Genomic DNA, 23,801 nt, shown 5'->3' with positions numbered 1-23,801 from the left:
TTATTGTACTTTGTGGAAGTTACTTCATATCTCCAAAGTTCACCAGTTGTTTCTGAGAGTGATGTGATTTACCTCATAACGTCTCTGTTAGGGCTGCATGAGAGAAAGTGTGTGGAAGGTTTATCCTAATGCCTGGCATGAGGAAGGTCTGTAAATGTGACCTGAAGTGAAGATGAGACGTTATAATCTATGTGCATAAATCAAGAAATGAAGGAAATATACTGACATGTTAAAGAGCTTATCTCTGGGTAGAGTTTTTAATGAGTGATTATTACATATGTTTTATATTTCCTGTACTTTATGCATTTTTCCATGATAAATAATTTTTATGAGAAAAGTGTTTTTTTGTTTTTTTAAAGAAAGCTGATAGGAAATATTTCTGGGTGGTATACATAAAGCTATGTAATTCAATCCTTGTTTTTCTGGGCAAAGGCATTACTGTGGGGAGCTGCCGAACCTGGCCTACTCTAAGCTGTCCCCACTCCCTTCAAAACTCTCCTGTGTTAAAAACAATTCTGGCCCTGGCCGATTGGCTCAGTGGTAGAGCGTTGGCCTGGCGTGCAGGAGTCCCGGGTTCGATTCCCGGCCAGGGCACACAGGAGAAGCGCCCATCTGCTTCTCCACCCCTCCCCCTCTCCTTCCTCTCTGTCTCTCTCTTCCCCTCCCACAGCCAAGGCTCCATTGGAGCAAAGTTGGCCCGGGTGCTGAGGATGGCTCTGTGGCCTCTGCCTCAGGTGCTAGAATTGCTCTGGTTGCAACAGAGCGGTGCCCCGGATGGGCAGAGCATCGCCCCCTGGTGGGCATGCTGGGTGGATCCCGGTCGGGCGCATGCAGGAGTTCGTCTGACTGCCTCCCCATTTCCAACTTCAGAAAAAAAAAAAAAATTCCTTGGAATGGGTGCTTTAACTTCCTGCTTCCACTGTCCTTTTCCCCTTGTTGAGTTGAGAAAACATCCTCTTCTGGGAGAAGGTTGTCCTTCCCAGGTCATGGCACCTTAATGCTTACATAATAAGCAGTCAAGCATAACCATATCGGAGAACACCTCACTTGGATTCAGACTTAATTTTAAAACGACCCTATCCTAGTCTTTAATTATTGCACCACAGCCTTGCTTGGAGGCATGCCTTCACTCTAGCTTCCTCTGGCTTCTCAAGCACCCAGCCTTGCATTCCTGTCTGTTGTGTGTTTAACCTTTGGGTAAATGGGAACACAGAGCGATTTCTACAACTTCTAGCAGGAAATGGTGAGCCCTTTACTTTCCTGTGAGCTGCGTCCCAGCACTGGCTCTTACGCTTATCTGCAGCTCCCCGCAGAGCAACTTTTCCCCTGGAGAGGCTGCCCTAGCAGGGCACATGCTGGCAGCAGCAACATTTGCTGTGTCGTCCTCATTGACCATATACCACTTTGTGGGTGGAGCACAGAGCACATTCCTAGCAGCTGTGGCTGATGCAATGCTGTGAGAACACTCCAACTCCCAGAAGCCTCCTGGGCATACCCAGGAAGGGAGCTCACCCGCTATAAGGAAGTGACTTAGCGCCAACCACGCAGCTCCCTGATCTTTTCAGCCATTAGCTATGAAGGACATGCTGTAACACCCTATAGGCTGAACCCATGTACATAAGCTAGCTTACTTCCTGAATAAAGTAGATCTGCGTCACTGAACCTGGTCCCCGGAGTCGGGTCTTTGCGTCTCTGTTGTCCTCACCCCCAGCGGGACTTGTTCACAACTGGTGCCCAACATGGGGCAGGGACCTCACTGGCATCCAAGGGATGGGTGAATGACCCTCTGCAATGGGAAACCTTCTCCCCCACTCTCGAGCCCTACAGGCTCGAGCCCTGCACGCCCTATTGCAGAGTAGGCCAGTTGAAGTTTGTGAAAAGGATCTTTGTACTTACTGGGAGATTCTCTCCGGTCTCAATCCCTGGATTGAGGACGCGCCCCTCTGGGACTCAGGATACTTGAGCCCAAGGTCTCCGACGTGTTCGTTCGGCTGAGGTACATGAGAGACGGGCCTTCCCTCTCGTCCTCACTCCTGCCTTATTGGCAATACACGCCTGCTTGACTGGTGCTCCTGCTGGGGACCCTCTGCCGGTCCCTAAGGTCCTACAGCCTACTCCTCTTTCAGAGGAACCCTTCCTCCATATTTGCCCCCCTCCACTGAGGAGGGAAGTAGTTTAGCCTCTGAGTTTGCAGCTGAGCGCGCAGAAACAAAATTGCTAACTGCGCCATTAGCTCTGCCACCAGGAAAAGCAGAAGTCACTACTTCTGCACTCCCTGCCGGGGCTCAGTGCCCCACCCCAGCCTCTCAGATGCCATTTTCTTCAACACGTGTTCCTGCTGCAGACCCATGGGCCAACCTATACACCCCCATGTGTCTTTTTTCTTTCTGTCTGTCTTTATCTATTTTTCTGTATATCTCGCTCTCTCTCTCCCCTGCCCCTTTCTCTGAAATGATGCTGGAAGGACCCAGCCATGGCACAGTGGTGGGAATCACACCCTCTTATAATGCAAGGGAGAGGTAATGCTTGTGTTTTCCAGCCAATTTGGGTCCCAGGAACCCCACAACCTACTTGACAGGGTTTCTTGGGCACCCACTAAATGGTTCAGTCTTCACCCAACCAAAGCCACAGCCCTGGCCTCCTCCACACTGACTACGCCTGAGGGGAGGAGGTCCTCAGTGCTCCAGAAGAAGACCTCGCGGCCTGCTTGCACGCCCCATCACCTGGGGGGATGTGGAGGCTTTGGCAGGGCAGGTCCAGAGAATTGCCCCTGACGGGCCCCCAGGCCCTGGTGCTTTGTTCTTGCTTATGTGTGCTATAGTGACCGCTGACTCCCAGATGCAGGTGGCGGCCCAGGGCTTGAGCCTGACAGCGTGAACTGGTGTTTTCAGTTCATTTTTGGAGGATGAGGAGAATTGGGCTGGAATTGCGATTCACAGACTCCAGAAGGTAAATGGCGGCAGCTGCGGTGGGAGGATGAATGGAAGCCAGGCTTGCATTGCCAAGTGGCTGCTGGAACAGCAGGGAGTGCCTGCTAAGCCACTGGTGGGTTCGCTGACATTTTGGGATATAGGGGTGGATGCCACCATGCTCTCCATAGCAGAGATGGAAATGCTGACTGCCATTGCCACATGCTCCTCTTTGGGACAGTGTAAGACCTGCCAGGATGGCAGGGATGAGGGGGGTGGCTGAGGTTCCATGTGCATGGACTGATTTCCTGGAGTATGACTGGAGTAAGCACTGGCTCCTTTGTTGGATGGACTTATGGATTTTGGACAATGTGAAATACCCTGATGGGGGTGGGGGGCGACTTTGCTGGAGGCTCTTCCTCTATCCTGGGAAGCTTTTCCCACGGCTAGAAAGAAGGCCGAGGATATTTTGTGCTTTTGGCAAAGTACTCAGAGACTGATGAAATGTACCTTTGTAATTGTTGAAACTGTATGATTTGTCATGTTATTGTAATTTGTGTAAGTTGCCTTGCAACCATACACAAGTATGCAGCCTGCAGCAAGCCATCCATTCCATGTTTGGACACTGGGACCTTTGTGGGTAGGGGGCATGCATGGACCTACGTCCATTTTTTACAATAAAAATGGAACTGTGTTTAATGGCACCTAGAAGGTCTCTGTAACACAATGGGAGGGAAATGACATCCCGACCCCTAGGAGGAATCCCCTGTTTAAGACCCTCGTTCTATTTCCTAACTAGTCAAACATTACAGAAGCTTGCCTCATTGTTTAATCCAGCTAATCTATTAGCATATAGTATAATAGGTATTATAATTGTTTTAGTTCTACTAGGGTTTCATTGCATAATGTGTAGCATTCAGAATCTACAACAACAGCAAGCTGTCATTCATCAAGTCCAATTGGCCTTAATTAAAAGAGAAGGGGGAGATGTGGGTGGAGCACAGAGCACATTCCTAGCAGCTGCGGCTGATGCAATGCTTTGAGAATACTCTAACTCCCAGAAGCCTCCTGGGCATACCCAGGAAGGGAGCTCGCCCGTTATAAGGAAGTGACTTAGCGCCAACCATGCAGCTCCCTGATCTTTTCAGCCATTGGCTATGAAGGACACGCTGTAACACCCTATTGGCTGAACCATGTATATAAGCTAGTTTACTTCCTGAATAAAGTGGATCTGCATCACTGAACCTGGTCCCCGAAGTCGGGTCTTTGCGTCTCTGTCATCCTCACCCCCGGCAGGACTTGTCCACACCACTTGGCTAGTGTTTCCAGGAAGTCCTACTTTTGGCATCTCCAAGATGATATTCTGTTCATCACATTAAGTACTCTCTTTGAATGGCGCTCTGTCTGAATGTAGGGAGGTGTACAGAGCAGTGAGAAGACTCTCTTCTAGGAAGGTTCATGGACACACTACAATATCAAACAACACCCAGAAACAGTGGCTTCTTGTTCCTCTTGCTTGCCTCTCTTCCTACATATTCCCATGTCATATTGTTTGAAATTGTGTTCAGCAATGCATTTCTTTCTGCTTTGTGCCATGGTCGTTTCCAGGTTTGTCTCCCTCACTAAACTGTGGTTCCTTCAGGGTGGAACTGCGTCTATTCACATTTGTACCTTGAGCATGAATCCAGGGGTCTGGAAAATGACTGCTGCCTAACAAATGTATGTTGAGTGGGAAAGGACTTGACAGTGTCCTGGATGCTGTATGCCATGTCCCTTCTGCTTAGAGCATTTTGATTTTCTTAATGTCCAACGCTCAGTCCTTGGAACAGAAACAACTTATTTTGTATCTGTTCAACGAGTAGTGCACCTCTTGTGTCAGAACCCAGTAAGTGAACCAGAAAAAGGCTCATAAGGCATGTGGATGCATCCATAGTGGCTGTCAGTTCAGCAGAACAAATTAATTAGTTGAAATTATCCTTCGTGGTACCAAAAGAAAGCCAGCCTGTCCCTAGGAAATAGGCTTTGCTAGCTGTAGGCTAACGGCCCTGAGAGCAGCCATGCCAGTGCCTCGCCCTGCCCTCTGCAGCAGTGTTCCTTCATGGTGAGGCAGGACCAGCTCTCCCTCCGGGTTTCCCCTCTCCACTGTCCTTCGCCTCCGTCATAGGATGCTGCAGTGTCTCTTTCCCAGCCTCTTTTCTTCCTCCCTGACAGTTCTTGTCATCATAATGGAGTGTTTTGTTCTTTACTCTTCAAGTATTAAAACCAATACTTACTGGTATTTTTAAACAAAGCAAAGCATAAAGAAACAGAAGTAGTGTCCCACATAGACAACCCTCTGTTGATGGTATGAGGAAGGACTGTATCCACATGGTTCTAAAGTTAAAAGACTAAAGTGATATATAGTTGGTTCAACTCCCTACCCTGTCCATCCACTCTCCATGTTCCTCTCCCCAGTGATAATTCTAGTTCACATTTTAGTGTGTGTTTTTCCATTAAAATATTTTAAATATCATGTACACCAACATGTGAAAATTAGAGTAGCAATCCCAAGAAAGCTACTCTGAACCTGTTACCATTCAATGTATCTGAAGAAATGACTACATTGCCCTCCCCCTCCCCCTCCTTTCTTATGATTTGTGACTGTTGCATAGTATTCCATTGTGTGCAGTGGTAGTCAACCCGGTCCCTACCGCCCACTAGTGGGCATTCCAGCTTTCATGGTGGGCGGTAGCGGAGCAATCAAAGTATCATATTAAAAAAAAAGATAGATTTAACTATAGTAAGTTGTTTTATAAAGATTTATTCTGCCAAACTTAGTGAAAATCCGACATAAAGTACTGGTAAGTAATTATTATTATATGCTTTAACTTGCTGTAAGTCTGCTTTGTAAATTTTATAAAGTAAAGTTGCTTTCCTACTTTATAAATCACCATTACTGTGGAACCGGTGGGCGGTTAGAAAATTTTACTACTAACAGAGATACAAAAGTGGGCGGTAGGTATAAAAAGGTTGACTACCCCTGGTGTAGATAGTCTAAGGTACTGCACCAGTTCTTATTATTGGACATTGTGACTTTCTCTTGGACTTTTACTCTTCAATAATACAACTGTGACTGGCCTTACGTGGCATGTCTGAACATGTCTCTGAAGGATGTGTACATTTTACATGTTGATGTTATTGCTATATTGTCCTCCAAAAACAAAGTTGGTTGTCACTAACTTAGTCTTGCAGAGGACTTGAATATACCCAATTATCAGACTTTTCTATTTTTTTGTCAATATAATAGGAGAAAAATTTTATTTTGTTATTTCAATTTATATTTTTTTGATTATATGTGAAGATGTTGACCAATTAAAATTTATAGGCAATCTGTAGTTTACCTGTGAACTGCTTTTTTTTCTATTGTTTGGCCCTTTTTTTGTGGTGGTTTTCTCCTTATTGGTTTATATGAGGTATCTAGCCATTACTGTATCTCATTACTGTATCTCCATCTCCATCACATTGATCCAAGATTGACTCACACTAACCACTCAGAATTGTTGAATGAATGAAAAAAAGAATAATTGAATCAGCCTATGTATGCCATGAAATTTTAATTCTTTTGAGTTTGTTTATGGTATTTTTCCCAGTGGAAGCTTTAGATTTTTATTTAGCCATATTTATTAATCTCTTTCCATTAGGTTTTTTTGGAACTTCCTTGCTCCAAGTTTATAAATAAATTACCAAGTCTCCTTTGAAGATATCTATGGTTCCATCTTTTAGATTCAACTCTTAGACCTCTCTACCATTTATTGTATTTTGATATAAAAAATAAAGTATCTAGTTTTTATTTTTCTCACAATAATTGTCTATCTTTCCTATATGTGTTTAGCATAACTACAAACATAAGCTACATTTTCATGGATTAGGTCTTTTCCTGGACTCAATCAAAAATTTTTTTAATTCATTTTAGAGAGGAGAGGGAGAGACAGAGAGAGAGGAGAGACAGAGAGAGAGAAGGGGGGAGGAGCTGGAACCATCAACTCCCATATGTGCCTTGACCAGGCAAGCCCAGTGTTTTGAACCGGCGACCTCAGCACTTCCAGGTCAACGCTTTATCCCACTACGCCACCACAGGTTAGGCTCAATCAAATTGTTTTAATCACTGTAGTTTTATAATATGCTTTCAGTTGTTGAAGCTTTTTCTCCCTCATTTTATTTCTTCTTTTTAGGTTTTTATATGGCTATACTTGTATACTTATTTTTTCCAGATAAATTTCAGAATCATTTTTGCTAAGTTTTATGTAGTATATGCATTTTATAAATCTTTATATTTGTCTAGAACTGATAAAAATTTTAGTTTGTTTAGAAATTCAGGTTATTAAACTTAGGATGGGCTGGATACCACAAGGTGCTCCTTAGAGAAGTGGGCTAATGTATATGGGGATACTTCGCATCCTTTGACAAGAAGGATTTAGGTTTGAGTTTAGATATGCTTTGCTAGAACTTTAGAGTATGAATAGGTCCTATAATTCTAGACATGCCTCTTTATACTTGAGTATAATGAACTGTTGACAAGTTATCCTCAATCTTAATCACTTATTTTGTCTTAAGAAGATTAGGTACAAGAAAAATTAATCCCTTGTCTTTATTTTGCTACTAATGAACTGCTTAGCTCTTGACAATTTACTTAAATTGAGTTTCTGATGCTCTGCTTCATCATCTGCAAAGCAAGCATATAGTCCTCATTCATTTATTCATTCATCAAATAATACTTTCTTTCCCTGCCTACCTTTGAGAATTGTAAGGATCAAGTACCCACATTCTGGTAAAATATTTGTTTGACGATATTAAGGTCTTAGGGTTAAACATGGTGCTTTCAGAGCAGTTAGTTTGCTTATGTCCAGTCCCTCTCTCCCCAAATCTCCCTGAAAACACAACAGGGAAAATTCCTTTTTAAAAGGCTGGAGCTAGAAAGAGCAAAAGAACAGGCCAGGAGACTGCCATAAAAAAAAAAGGTATCAGCAAGGTATGGGAGCTACAAAATAGAGGGGAAAAAAAAGCCAGAACTCATTTGCAAGAAGTAATCCCGAGGCAAGTCAGGAAGCAGAAGCACCTGGTACCTCTGAAGGCTGGCGCTGAAAAGAGGAAGGGGAATTGGAAGTCTAAGAGAGGAGCCTCTCCCCTACCATACTGAAAGCAAAAAAGTATATTGAGTTGTAAGGATGAGGAATGAGGTTGGTGGTATATCGGGAGGGAAATTTAGTATTAAGATGGAGGTAGTAATAGAATCATAAATCTTCTTCCATAATAGGAAGTCAAAAGGTAATACAATTAATTTTTTTAAAATCAAGAAATAGAAGAACATGCATGCTATTAAAGAAATAATTGCAGATGAAACTACACACAATATTGGAAGTGATTGTGCGGGCCGGGGGAGGACTGGGGCTTCTATTATTTCAGTGTAAGCAGTAGTACTAATAACGGGTGCTGTTACTTGGCAGACTTCTTTAACTGTGTACATATATTATAGTGACAAAAATTAAATAAAAAGACTATGCAATTGTGAAAAGGTGCATCTCTTTAGCACAAGATTTGGCATTTGGTGTTTAATAAATGTATGTGGAATGGTTGAACAAATATTCCATTATTTGGAAAACTCTCTAATTTTTCTCTTCTTATTGGTACTATATAGGAAATAGAATTAAGTCACGTGCTCTAGGGGTTGATGAGTAATGTATTTGGAATATCACCATAAAAGAAACTAGTTTTTACTTTGGGAACTACAGAATATTGGAAGACATTTGAATAAAGTTAGAAACCAAAATGTCAGTTTGAACTTTGAATGTATTGTATATCCTTTAACCAATGAAATTTTGGGGGTTAAAATATACATGTGTTGGTATAAGTTTATCAAGATGTGACAATATTTTCTCTACCAGAATATCTCTCTAACTCAGGCACTAACAGAACAGGAGCTTGATAACTCTTCCCTTTGCCTTTACTGTTTCTGAAATGAGGTTAAAACTCAGCCTGCCTCAAGGTAGGTAGTTGAGTATTAGAGAAATCCTGGCACCTAATTCTTTCATTTGATACCGTAAATATAGTAGCTGAGTTTGGAAGTTAAGTTACCTCTTCCAAGAGGATAATTAGAATGTCAGGAGCTAGAGATTCAGTTGGAGTAATGTGACCTCCTATTTGAAATAAAGTCTGCTCTCCAGAAAATTCAAAGTTCTGCTAATATTAGAAGTTACTAGACAATAATAGGTTCAGTGATTATTCTCCAGGATGGAGAATGTTTTAATTATGGAATTGCACTACAGAATTGAGTCCAATATTTATTTGTAAGTGGCTATAAATTTGTTGGGAAAGAAGTGCTAGAAAAATGACCAAGAATTAGTAGCATGTGATATTACTTAAAGAACACATTTGATTTCTTTTTCTTTGTAAGACAGGTAAGTTTGACTCATATGGTACTTCTGCATGTATATGTTGTACCAGTTGGTCTAATATCTTGAACATTCATATTGGCTTTTTAATCTCACAATTTTATACTCACAGAGTGATTGTTTGACTAAGGCATAACTATTTTTGCTACCTAATTATATAAAAAATAATTTCACATGGAAATGATACTTAAGTAAAAGATTCAAAAGTAAAATTCACACCTGCTAAGGGTAAACATGTAATTGATTTGGGTGTCTTCTGTATAAAATAATTCAATTGAAACCACATTTTAAAACTTTTATTGTTCCTAGAGTGAATTACTGGAATTTAAGCGACAGCAACAGGAGGAAGAAAGAACCAGAACCCACCAGGATGAGCACAGAAGGTACAGATGGCTAATAAAGTAGCATCCTTGGTTAGAACAATTACCTATAAATTGTTTGCAATGTTTTATGAAACAACTATAGTAATGTTAAATACAGTTTTGAAATTCATATTATCTTTCTAATCTTTATATGACCAGAGTGTGACAATGTGTGTGAGGATGACAACTGCTACATACACATACAATATCCATGTATTTTCTGGATTTGTGGCACAAATCTACTCTAGAAAACTAAGTTATGCTCTCAAGCTATATGGAAGAAATCATCTTCATCCTCTGAGATGAGGCATTTGCATTTGTAGACTACATTAGAGTAATTGAACTAGTATGGATGGTGAAACACCTGTACTTGAATACAAAAGCTCAGATAAAAACTACCATAAATTTGTTTTATATTGACTAACATTATTTGGAAAAAATCTGAAAATAGAGCCATTAAGAATTTTTAATAGTGTAAGTACTCTCTATTCTATTCCTAATAGCAGTCATTCAGTGCCCAGTAAAATATCATGTTGATGTTGGGACAGTGCTAATAGCCACGTATCTGCCATTGTGTTGGGATTTTCCTGAGGGGCACTTGGGTTATTTCAGTTTATTGCTCTGTGCTTGAGTGTCTTAGGAGAATAATTTAATGTAAAAACTTTCATGATTTAAAGGAACAAATTTTCTTTTGAAGGTTAGTGGCTTCTTTTATATGTTTAAATTTCCACTAAGCACTAAAGTGTATTCTCAAATTGTGGCAGTTTCATTTTGTAAATGAGACTTTAAAAGGTGTTAATGGAAGCTCCCAGTTCTGAGTAGCCACCAACTGTGGATGGATGCCCATTCTTCTGACTAATTATGCTGCTTCCATCACCCAGTAAAGATAGTTTTAAAGTATCAAATGTAAATTTATGTGTTTTCCTCTCATTATAAGCAAACATCAAAACTGTGATACACTGGTTAGACTATTTTGTTGGGAAAGGGGATATCATTACAGCTACCCAATTTTTAATAAAATAGACAACAAATTATTTTAGTTTCCTGTAGGTTTTTTTCATTGTTTTGAAATATCTTTCTATTAAAAAAACTGAGATTAGGCCCTGGCTGGCTGGCTCAGTGGTAGAGCGTCGGCCTGACATGTGGAAGTCCCGGGTTTGATTCCCGGCCAGGGCACACAGGAGAAGGGCCCATCTGCTTCTCCACCCTTCCCCCTCTCCTTTCTCTCTGTCTCTCTCTTCCCCTTTTGCAGCCAACGCTCCAATGGAACAGAGTTGGCCCAGGCACTGAGGATGGCTCTATGGCCTCCACCTCAGGTGCCAGAATGGCTCCGGTTGCAACATAGTAACACCCAGATGGGCAGAGCATCGCCCCCTGGTGGGCATGCCAGATGGATCCCGGTTGGGTGCATGTGGGAGTCTGTTTCTCTACCTCCCCACTTCTCACTTCAGAAAAATACAAAAAACATTTAAAAAAAACTGAGATTATATAACACTAGTTGATAGTACTAGCCAGTTATTTCTCTGGCTTTTTGAGGATTGATTAGATTGTAAAGCTTTAGGCATCTTAAATATAGTGATATGTCACATTAATAAACCCTGTTGCCTGACCAGGTGGTGGTGCAGTGTATAGAGCATGGGACTGGGATGCGGAGGACCCAGGTTCGAGACCCCGAGGTCGCCAGCTTAAGCGCAGGCTCATCTGGTTTGGGCAAAGCTCACTAGCTTGGACCCAAGGTTGCTGGCTCGAGCAAAGGGTTACTCGGTCTGCTTGAAGGCCCACGGTCAAGGCACATATGAGAAAGCAATCAATGAACAACTAAGGTGTCACAACGAAAAACGATGATTGATGCTTCTCATTTCTCTCCATTCCTGTCTGTCTGTCCCTATCTATCCCTCTCTCTGTATCTCTAAAAAAATAAAATAGCCTGACCTATGGTGGCACAGTGGATAAAGCGTTGACCTGGAACATTGAGGTCACTGGTTCGAAACTCTGGGCTTGCCTGGTCAAGGCACATATAGGAGTTGATGCTTCCTGCTCCTCCCCCTACCTCTCACTCTCCTCTCTAAAAATGAATAAATTAAAAAAAAAATAAACCCTGTTAACTAGGAAATTAATCTTCAATAGCCATCCAATAAAAATGCAAGTTATTTGATTAGACGTGGAAAGGATTGCTTTTTTGTTGTCACAGAAACCTTGAGCCTCATTGTTTAGGTTTATTTCCATACTGCTGAAACTTAAATATTGGTGAAGCTATTTGTTCTACACCGTATTTTCTCTTTCTATTAATTCTAGTTAAATGCAGATCCAAATATAATCCATGAGGAAATCTCTCTGGATAATAAACTTAATAATCAGTTTTGAAATAACTGATCAAGTCTTTAAACACATTTTTATATTCTCAATCAGGTTTTGAAAAGAGTTGATGTTTATTTTGTCTTTTAGAGTTTACAGTGATCTTTTCCATGTCATCATAGGAAAGGACTCATTCAGTAACTTCTTAATGAGTAAATATCTGTGCTCATTCCCGCTGAGAGCAACAACACAAGCTACATAGTCTGTATGTAGGGGACATAAGTGCTTTCTACTGTTTGTAAGTTCACCTGGCCGGAAACTCAACCCTGAGTTTTATAATAGGAAGCTTGTGGGATTTCTCACAAGGTTTCAATGAATCCTATAATGATTGAGCTTGGGTCATCTGCACCTGACTCAATATAATTTTTTGAATAAAAGAAGAAAGTTTAAACTCCAGAGAGAAAAGACAGATCATGGAGGTCAAAGACTTGAAGGGAACTGGGTCATGAGCTGATGTATTGAAATTTAAACCATCTTTGAATAACAGTTTTTATCCAAATTAACACTGAGAAGAAAATCCAGAGCATTAGTTTGGCAGCCATAAGATGTGTGTACTTTCTAGCACTAGCAAACAAAAACATAACCTGGTACTTTTTTTTTTCCTATTGAATTCTCAATAGGAACTGAAAAACTATCTCTTTACCACCTGTGATCTCTGGTTGACCAACCTCTGCTGTACTCCTGGTAACTGATGCTCAAAAGTGAATCCCATCACCTGGCATGCACGGTGTGTGTGTAAACTGAGGGCAGCAGACAGTGAGCAGTTTTGTAGCCTGCAGTCAGCACCATGGGTGGGTTTACAATGCTGCTGCAGTCACAGAAGCAGGCAGAGGTGGGGACCATGTACCTGATAATTCATTAATTAACCTTTTGCATATCAGGATGATGGAAGCTTTGTTCTCACCACTGGGAAGAGACTAAACAAGGCAGAGAAGGTCCTGGGCTGCATGAAAACGGAAATTGGGAGGAAAATAATAGAAGTCAACAACTTAACAGCAGGATTATTTCAGACAGTGATATGTACCATGAGGACCACGCCATAGTGTGATGTTGATGGGGAGTTTGGAGATGGTAATTCCTCAAAACAGAGGTAACATCACAGAACAAGAGCTAGCTAGTCTCATGGAGATTAGGACACAGTACCTGTGGATGTCCCCTATTCAGGCATAGGAACAAACACAAAGACCCTAAAAGGGGAAGGAGTTGGACTCTTTGAGTCCCAAATGACTGGATTATAGAGGGTAAGGAAGAGAATAATATGAAATAAGGTAGGAAATGGAGTCAAGAGCCAGAAAAACAAGATTTTGTAAGCCAGTGCTTTCATTCTAAGACTAATCAAAAGTCATAAGAAGGTTTTAGGCAAAAGGAAGGCATGATCCCTCATGATTTACTAAGCTGGCTCTGTGTTGACTGGGTCACAGAGAGCGGGAGTAGAAGTAGGAGCAAGATGAGAGGGGATGGTGATTTGGATTAGAATGGTGGCCGTGGAAAGAATTAAGTGAATTCCGGATGTGTTTAGTGGGAAGACTTCTAGTGGTCTGAATATGGGGTTGGGTGGGGATGTGGAGGGCAAGCCCATTTTTGTCACTGAGAAGAAGACTGGATAAAAACAGCCCTAGGCATATGAGCAGTCCAGAACACCATTGGTTGTGATGTTTAAGGGGGAGCAGGGTCAGCTGTCATTTCCTTAGGACGCGAGGCTCCAGCCCAGTAAGATACTGTCCAGTCTGTGGGCTGCGAGGTCCTGTGCAGGTGACTTAAATATGGAGCCCTGCAGTGAGCCGGCAGACCAGAGTGCGGCGCTGGGTAGGTTTACGGTGAGAGGGTAAAAAACTTTCTAATAACTAAGATGTAACCAGTGCTTGATGGGACTTGAAATTGTTGAGAAAATAATCTAATAAACCAAAGATTAAACTGGGTCAACATGCAGTTGGTATTTTAGCTAGCCCTGAGCAAGCACAGAAAAGCAAAAGCAAACAACCCCCCCCCCCCCAACCATAAAACAAACAGCAATAAAAAATAACAACCCAGCCTCTGACTTTGCCACCCAGAAGTCATTGTCCTCAAGGTTCCCAAACCTCCCAGAGCCATGGACTTACAGCCACGTACCATGTCCACATCCTCCTAATCTTCACGACTGAAAAGGAGGCTAACACGACTGGGGCCAGTGTACCTCCTCCCATACATGTGAGCGGAGTTGCCGCTGGGCACCAGGCACTGTGTTTCTAACCAGAAGCTATGGTCTTCACAACGCCATTCCCCAGTAACTTGCTGACGTCACAGGGAACCTATCACAGTTCTGTGTGTCCAGCCTGCACCTCCCTGACTACTCAATCATCCCAAGGCAACTCAGGCCAGGTTGTTGCCTTTAATTTACTTTTTTTAAATTAAAAAAATTTAATTTTAAAATGTAAATTTTTTATCCAAGTCCATGAAACAAACATATATATATATATATTTTATTTACAGAGAGAGAGAGTCAGAGAGAGGGATAGACAGGGACAGACAGACGGGAACAGAGAGATGAGAAGCATCAATTATTAGTATTTTGTTGCTACACCTTAGTTGTTCATTGATTGCTTTGTCTTATGTGCCTTGACCGCAGGCCTTCAGCAGACCAACTAACCCTTGCTTGAGCCAGCAACCTTGGGTTGAAGCTGGTGAGCTCTGCTCAAATCAGATGAGCCCGTGCTCAAGCTGGCAACCTTGGGGTCTCGAACCTGGGTCCTCGGCATCCCAGTCCAATGATTTATCCACTGTGCCACCACCTGGTCAGGCGAAACAAATATTTAGAATGATTAATTAGAAGTGAACAATCAGGTGGCCAGCTCTGAAAATAGAATGTAACTGTCACCCCACACTAACCCATATATTCTGACCATTATGGGAATCACTCTCTCGCCTTTCTTCATGGTTTTAGGTCCTATATGTTAAATTTAATTTCTGAAATTGGTTGCTGCGAGTATGACTGAACATCAGCGGATGATGCACTCAGACCCTTTTTTGATATCTCTCCTTCCCTGTACACTCGTTTCGTTTTCCTTCTATTTTTCACTTGTGGGATTTACTTTTACTCTCTCTCTCTCTCTCTCTCTTTCTCTCTCTCTCTCTCTCTCTCTCTCTCTCTCTCTCTCCCCCTCTCTCTCCCTCCCTCTCTCTCTCTCTCTCTCTCTCTCTCAAATCAATAAGAAATGATTAAATAAAGGAAAAGAACAGTGCCCTGTCTGGCCTGAGCCACAACGGGCACCAGCGCCAGCAAAGGGCCGTTAACAGCTTGTCATGTGGTTAATGTGAAAAAAAGTTTCTGTAGATTTCTTCTCTGCTCAGGGGAGGAAGGAGTCCCTGCAGTCAGTCATACAGCACATTAGGTTCTCAAAAATCTCTCCGCCTGCAGCAGGCTTTTCCCCTCACACACATTTTTCATTGTTTTAAAGGGTAAATAATGCTTTTCTGGACCGACTGCAAGGCAAAAGCCAACCTGGCGGCCTGGAGCACTCGGGAGGCTGCTGGAATATGAACAGAGGTAACAGCTGGGTGAGTTTTTCTTTTTCTCTTAAAAATATCTTTCAAATTTGAAGAGTAAAATCAATGAGAATTTAAAAAGTATGTTGTGGCCTTCTCCCCAGATATTTTTTTGGTATGCTGTTCAGCTGCGTGATGGGCAGTCAGCCAGGGTGATTACTGTAAATTCCACAACAGCTTCTGAGAGAGGCAAAAAGGCCTGATTTCAGCTCTGGCCAATCACAATAAAAAATGACACCTGCCGTTTGTACTCAGTGTGATTGCCTGGACTGTAAGGCTCTTTATCACCCTGGCCCAGAATCCACAGCAAATACAAATGAACATTTTTTTTCCCAGAAAGATTTCAAGTGAAATATGGTTATAAGAATAGTAAGCATCCTCTGGTAATACATTTTTTTTCCTCAGTGAAACTGGCATATCAAAGAAACCAGTATTTAATTTTTTACTACAAAATGATTTTTTTAAGAACCCTAGAGCAGAAGGCACTTTTTGAAAATGAAATGTCCTTACAGATTTCTGTGAAGAAGACCTTGCAACATATAATATGTATTTGGCATGCACCATATATTATTGAGCCTGAACACTGGAGTGCATATGATTGTGGGGTTTGCAATGTGTACATAATCAAAACTAACTACAGTAGGTTTTATAATTTAATAAAAGTCCAGGTACATAAGTGTCTTCTAAAAAAATGGAACAGATAGAAATCTTTAAACTGGTGAAATACAACAAAATAATCAAGTGTTTACTGACCTGGACACTCTAGAGAAAATCACTTTTGAATAAATAGTTGATGGGCAAAAGATTTTTTTTTTTTTTTTTTTTTTTTTTAGTGAGAGAGAGAGAGAGAGAGAGAGAGAGGAAGGGAAAGAGATGAGAGGCATCGACTCGTTGCTGTGGCATCTTAGTTGTTCATTGATTGCTTTCTCATATGTGCCTTGATGGGGTATGGGGGCAGCTGAGCCAGTAACAACTTGCTCAAGCCAGTGACCTTGGGGTTTCGATCCTGGGACCTCAGCATCCTTGGTTGATGCCCTATTCACTGCGCCATCACCTGGTCAGGCAAAATATAATTTTTGAGAAGACATCATTAGGAATCCCATATTCATGTTTTCTTAAAAGGCAGCCAGTAGTTAAAGTTGATAGATAGATTTCACAAATGTATATATAGAGAAGAGAACTGAAATCAGGCATATTTGAGAATGCATAGTAGACATGTCTGTTTATCCATAATGTATGCTCATGTGCATCACAAGGGCATTAAGAAAAGAGAACATCAAAGAGATAAAAGAATCTAGACAATCTAGACAAACTGTTTTTGCATCATGTGTTACAATTTACAAATTGTTGACTTATTCATACAAACAAATGAGTTAGAGTCATGTGGAGAATGGAGTGGTGTGAGTTTAAGACATTATCCAAATTCATGGAATTTATAAGTTATGAATTATGGCTGAAGCTCAGATTTTGAACAGGACTTGTAAATTTGCTGCACATTTTTTTCTCTACTCAGCTGCTCCCCAGATTCAGAAAGTACCTAGAAAAATAACTGAGACTAAGAAGAAGGATTAGGCTCACTGATGCCCACTGGTAGGCTTCACGTAGGAGAACTATAAACCATTGCTTAGGTTCCTCACAGATTAAAAAGAGAGGGGCATCGTTTTCTCATGATGTGATATGATGTGAGTGAGGATGATTGACATTTTCTGAATGGGGCAGGAATATCCAAGTCCAGAGTGGTTACTGACTCTTCCTTTACTTGAAAGAAATGTGACAAAAAGTTGAGACCTTCCTCAGGCTTCCAGCTCTACCTCCACATCTACTTACCTACCAATGTCCCTATCTGTATGCCTGCCCCTCCTCACGGACCAGTTTCTGTCTCCTCCACCGACTGGGGGACTTGGTTCTACCAATACTCCCCCTTTCTCCTGAATCATCACTTGTTTTATCTCAACTAGAAAATTCCCATCATTATAAAATATTAATAAATATAAATTATATTGTCACCACCTTTTCTCTTGTTGTTTCTTTGTTCCCCTTTTAAGCAAAATTTCAAGAGGTGTCTAGTCTGTCTCTAATTTCTTTCCTGCGATTTTTCTTAAACCTACTCTAATCTGGTTTTAGACTTTACTAGTCCAACAAAAATGTTTTTGTCATGATCACTAACAACGTCCATATTGCAAAATCCAACGATTATTTCTCAACCTTTCTTTTCTTGACCTATTAGCATCATCATTCATCATGGCGAATCACTTTATCCTCTTGGAAACTTTCTTAACTTTCTTTATGTGGCTTCTGGGATGTTATACTTCCCTAGATTTCTTCTTAATTCAGTGGCCAAGCCTTTTTATTCTCCTTTGCTGAATTCCCTACATCTTTTTGTCTTCTCAACATTGGAGTGCTGCACAGATCCACCTTGGACCATCTTCTTCAGAACTTTATGTTCACTCGATATCTTGGTGGTGTCATTTATTCTCATGAAATAAAGTACTATATGCTTATTACTCCTAAATTTTTATTTCCAGCCTAGACCTCTTTCTCCAAATCTAGGCTTGCATATCTATTTGTCTACCAACATTTCTACTTATATATCGAGTATACATTTCAACCTAACATATCTAAAACTTAACCTTTAATTCCTTTATCTTCATGCTTTATCTGCACTTTTTCCTATTTGCATACTGGTGCAACCCATCTCTCACATCCCTCTACATCAGGAAATATTCTTGATTCTTCCTTCAAAATGTATCCCATCCTACAGCTTTTCACCACCTTCACCGTCATTATCCTGCTTCCAACCTCTGTCAATGCTAATCTAGATTCTTGAAATAATCTCTCGGGTAGTTTCATTGCTTCCACACTTCCCCTCCTAGAGTATGTTCTCTATATGAGAATGAGCCCTTTGGAACAGAAGTCAGGTCCTGTCACTGTTCTGCTTGAAACCCTCCAGTGGCTCCCATGCCTCTCCAAGTCATTGGAGTAAAAGCCGAAGTCCTTCCAGGAGCCTACCAGGTGCTACATGATCTAGACTCCTCTTCACCCCTCCGGCACTCGCCTACTCTGCCCTCCTCATTTCTCCTAGCCACACTTGCTTTGTGCTTTTCTTTGAAAACTCAAGGAACTGGTTGCTCTTACTTTATGGCTTTTGCACTGGCTGCTCCCTCAACACTCTTCTCCAAAATAGCCACATTATCTGTTCTCCTTCAAGATATATATTAAAAAAAAAAAAGATATATTTTTGAACACCTCAGTGCAGGTTCCTTGACCATTTGTTTACTGCCACCCCTACCTTTAACCCTGGCTCTTGATGTCCTCTTTCCAGGCTCCACTTCTTTTTTCCATAGCACTCTGCAACTCCTAACATACTTCTCTAACATCATTTATCTATATGTATTGTTGACTATTTACTCTTATTTTTTCCCTGTGGTAATTTATGCTCCATATGCCATCAGAGGAGGGCCCTTTTGTTGTATCCCAAGCATAAAATAGAATTTGCCACATGCTCAAGGAAACAGGTGTCTATGATTAAGGGTCACCAAAATAATAATATTTAGAACTAAATGATATGATGTACTAAATGACTAGATACTGAATTTTAAAAAGCTATGTATAGGCTGTGGCCAGTGGCTCAGTGAATAGAGTGGCGACCTAGTGTATGTTCGTTCTGGGTTTGATTCTTGGTCAGGGCACACAGGAGAAGTGATCATCTGCTTCTCCCCCCATCCCTCTCCCCATTTTCTCTCTTCCCCTCCTGCAGCTAGTGGCGCAATTGGTTTGAGCATGGCCCCAGGCACTGAGGATAGTTCCATTGGAGTTCCTCAGCCTCAGGTGCTAAAAATAGCTTGATACTCAACAATTGGCCCCAGATGGGGTTTCCAGGTGGATCCCAGTTGGGGTGCATGTGGGAGTCTGCCTCACTATCTCTTCCTCCTCTCACATAAAAAAGAACCCCAAAACAAATAAAAATTTAAAAGCTATGTATAGCCTGATGAGGTGGTGGCTCAGTGAATAGAGCATCTAACTGGGACACAGAAGACCCAGGTTCAAAACCCCAAGGTTGCCAGCTTACATGTGGGCTCATCCAGCTTGAGCCCAAAGGTTGTTGTCTTGAGCCTAAGGTCTCTGGCTTGAGGAAGGGATCACTTGCTCTGCTGTAGGCCTCCCCCACCCCCCATCAAGGCACATGAGAATGCAATCAATGAACAACTAAGGAGACTAAGGAGCTGCAATGAAGAATTGATGCTTCTCATCTCTTCGTTCCTGTCTTTCCCTATCTGTCTTTCTCTCTGACTCTGTCACAAAAAAAGCTATGTATAAAAAAAATTCAATGAAATAAATACTGGATTTAAAGCAATGAGCAAAAAGAAGAGACAATGCCAACCAAGAACATTTGTAAAAAGGAACAAAACACCTTTTAGTAGTATAAAACATAACCTTTGAAATTACAGCATTCAATGAATTTATCACAGTAATAGGAAAGAAATTAAGAACTAAGAACTAAACCAAAATACCATTTCTCATCTATTTTTTGGCAGCACCCCCTCCCCCAGATGAAGGATTGACAATATACTCTGTTAGCAAGGCTGTGGAGAAACAAGTTCTTTCACATGTTTTTGGGGAAAATTCAAAATGATGCAAATATTATGTAGCTAATTTGTTACTGTCTTTCCATAAAATAAAAACAAGACCTAGACATATTACAGAAAAGTTCTACTAAATGTTCTAAGAACAGATGATCTCAAATGTCTGGAAAGAATTTTCAAATAAATGAAAAAGAAGAAGTATTTCCCAAAAGGATTAAGCAGGTGAAAGTAACTTTCAATCAAAATCTGGCAAGGACTATACAGAAAAAAATAAAAGGTAGATCAATCTTACTCATAAACATGAATTCAAAAACATTCACAAAATTTTGATAGATTCAATAATGAATTTCTAAAAAGGCATATTGTGTCCTTATCATATTAAACTTATTCCAAAATGCAAAAATAGCTTATCATAAACGAATGAACAAAAAAACAAAATAAAATAAAACAAACAAAAATTCACCTCATAAATTATAGAACAAACACCACACGGCCACCTTAATAGTTCTAGAGAAAGCATTTGATAAATTTCAGTAGTCATTTGTGGTAAAGATTTCTAGCAAATTAAGAATAGAAAGAAAATTTCTTTAACCAAAACATCATCAAAAATCTATAATGAAAATAAATCAAAATCATCTTCCTTAAATCATATATAAGGATTGAAAAAAGTTTATAAATCACAGATGATACAGAATACCGACACTAATAATATCCATTGAGCTTATTTAGATTTTTCCAGTTTTACTTGACTGTGTATCTCTCTTTGTGTACTTAGTTCTATAAAGTTTTATCACATGGAGGTCCATGTATCCACTAGAGTAGATTCTAAACAACTCCATCACCACAGTTATCTTTCTAGCTTTACCATTTTGTACACTTATCTCCTTCTTAGAATGTCCCATTACACCCACTGGGAACTGTGAGACTGTCTTCATTTCTAAAATATTAATATAAATGTAATCATATAGCATGGAAATTTTGTGATTAGCTTTTTTTCACTTAAAATAATTTTCTGTAGATTCATCAAAAATTTTATATGTCCAGAGTTTATTACTTTTCTTTTTTGACAGAGACAGAGAGAGAGAGTCAGAGAGAGGGACAGATAGGGACAAACAGGAAGGGAGAGAGATGAGAAGCATCAGTTCTTCGTTGCAGCACCTTAGTTGTTCATTGATTGCTTTCTCATATGTGCCTTGACCAGGGGCTACAGCAGAGCAAGTGACCCCTTGCTCAAGCCAGCCACCTCTGGGCTCAAGCCAGCAACCATGGGGTCATGTCTGTGATCCCATGCTCAAACTAGTGACCCCACACTCAAGCCAGATGAACCTGCACTCAAGCCGGGGAACTCGGGGTTTCGAACCTTGGTCTTCCCAGTTCAATGCTCTATCTACTGCACTACCACCTAGTCAGGCTAGAGTTTATTACTTTTTATTTTTCAGTATTATTCCATGATATGGATATGCCATAGTTTGTTTAACCATTCACTCATTTGAGGATATTTGGGTTTTTTCAGTTTTATTATAAAGTTATAAATAAAGTTTCTGTGAACAATCATGGAAAACAAATAAATAAATAAATAAAAAACCATAGATGATAGAATTATCGACCCAGAAAATAGAAAAGAATTTCTATGCAAATTATTAGGTTAAATAAGGGCCCAGCGATAAATATGTTTGGTGAATTAAGAGTTGACAAACATTATAGAATATAGTATTTTAAAATGTGTCATTTATTTAGAAGTTTATAGATGATGACTGAACTCCCCTGAGGAATAACAGGAGAAAATAATGGAACCAATAAAAAGCCAAAGACAAAAGGAAAGGAAGATGGTAGAAAATATGATAAAACTATGATGGAAGCCAAGGAAAGAAAAAGTAGTTTCTTGAAACATAATATGAACCCTCAAGCTATAGGACTCTGATAAATGTATGTTGGTAGACAAACTAAATTGATCTTTATTTTTAAACCTTTTAAAATTTAAATCACATTCTTCTCATATTACTTAATATTTATTATTTGATAATTTAAAATTCCTTTTGTGTTTAAAAAATGCAGTTTGGTTTTCTGGAGCCCATTATTAGTTTTCATGATGCACTCATGGTGGGACATTTAAAGAATCACTTCAAATGATCTTTCCTCTGATACCGGTCGGTGAGACCTGTGGGATACTATGGAAACTCAAAATCCTTTGTCTTCATGGACAGTTAAGGATTTGCCATGACCTATGAGACAACCTGAGTCTTGGTTTCCCAGAGAGAACAGCACTAGTCTGAATTCCAAGTATAACTTGGTCCAGCTTTCTGGGCGACTTGGTGGAGTTTCCTGACCTTTGCACATAGTTGGTGGGGAAGGAACTCATTTGACCTATCTCCCTTCTCCAACCCTCCTCAGAAGTCACCTTTCTGCTGCTTAATACAATGGAACTGTACTCCATACATTTCCATTTAAATTGCTCTGCTCCACACTGTGTTAGTCCTGTCCTTGCTGTGACTATGGATGTGGGTGGCAATATTTGTGGACATTCTTATTTGTGACCCATGTTAGCCTATGTCTGAGAACAGAGCTGATGAGCCATCACTCAAGAAGCCATTACATTGGCCCTGGCCGGTTGGCTCAGCGGTAGAGCGTCGGCCTGGCGTGCGGGGGACCCGGGTTCGATTCCCGGCCAGGGCACATAGGAGAAGCGCCCATTTGCTTCTCCACTCCCCCCCCCCTTCCTCTCTGTCTCTCTCTTCCCCTCCTGCAGCCAAGGCTCCATTGGAGCAAAGATGGCCCGGGCGCTGGGGATGGCTCCTTGGCCTCTGCCCCAGGCGCTAGAGTGGCTCTGGTTGCGGCAGAGAGACGCCCCAGAGGGGCAGAGCATCGCCCCCTGGTGGGCAGAGCGTCGCCCCTGGTGGGCGTGCCGGGTGGATCCTGGTCAGGTGCATGCGGGAGTCTGTCTGACTGTCTCTCCCCGTTTCCAGCTTCAGAAAAATACAAAAAAAAAAAAAAAAAAAAAAAAAAAAAAAGAAGCCATTACATTGTTGACAGAGACTATTTTCTGAATCTCATGCAATGGAACTCGAAAATTAACTCATTTCATTGGAACTTTAAATCATTAACAAATAGTCACTTAAGCCTGATGTAGTCAGAGTGTTCTTTGAAGAAACTTCATTGTGGTTTACAAAAGCTTTGAATTTTGTTTTGCTGGCTTGAAGTAATTTTGTTGTTTTTTTTTTCCTTCTAGGATATATGAGAAATGTTTACCTACTTCTGGCCTTTGTCAGCTGACCTTGAAAACTCCTATAAGATGCTTTATTTAAATGTGACTTTGTTCACTCTCACTGCTTTTGCCTTGCCTTCGATGGCCCACCCACACAGCTGAGCAGCCGGATGACAGCTTCCTACCTGTCACTGTTTATGAGTGTTTGCAGGAACTGATTACTGAGCTCATATGCAATCTCTACTGCCAATGAAATGTTATAGTATTTTTCTAATTGGTTTTGCCTCTTATTGGAAGTATAATTACAGCAATGTTAGTGAGATAGAAAACGAGGGAACCACGTGATGCTTTCAGGTTAATGGGGGCTATGGGTGCTGCGTGCTTATCTTCCTAAGCAGCTAATTCTCAGATCAGGTTTGGAGAAGCTTTGGCATCTTTTT

At 40.9% G+C, this 23,801-nt stretch overlaps 1 protein-coding gene across 1 annotated transcript in view; it reads left to right on the top strand.

Moving 5' to 3' along the window:
• The window catches only part of EPSTI1 (epithelial stromal interaction 1), a 110,659-nt gene extending 87,134 nt beyond the window's left edge, over positions 1 to 23,525 (top strand). Inside the window, exons 8-10 of the mRNA XM_066383714.1 lie at positions 9,647 to 9,720; positions 15,489 to 15,588; positions 23,386 to 23,525. Of these exons, the coding sequence (XP_066239811.1) occupies positions 9,647 to 9,720; positions 15,489 to 15,588; positions 23,386 to 23,394 (183 nt within the window). The 3' untranslated portion in view covers positions 23,395 to 23,525. The remainder of the gene's footprint in view (positions 1 to 9,646; positions 9,721 to 15,488; positions 15,589 to 23,385) is intronic.
• The last annotated feature ends 276 nt before the right edge of the window (positions 23,526 to 23,801 follow it).

This window comes from Saccopteryx leptura, chromosome 4 (genome assembly GCF_036850995.1).
Source record: "Saccopteryx leptura isolate mSacLep1 chromosome 4, mSacLep1_pri_phased_curated, whole genome shotgun sequence".
In the NCBI taxonomy this organism is placed as follows: domain Eukaryota; kingdom Metazoa; phylum Chordata; class Mammalia; order Chiroptera; family Emballonuridae; genus Saccopteryx; species Saccopteryx leptura.
This window is presented reverse-complemented; position numbering and strand designations above follow the sequence as displayed.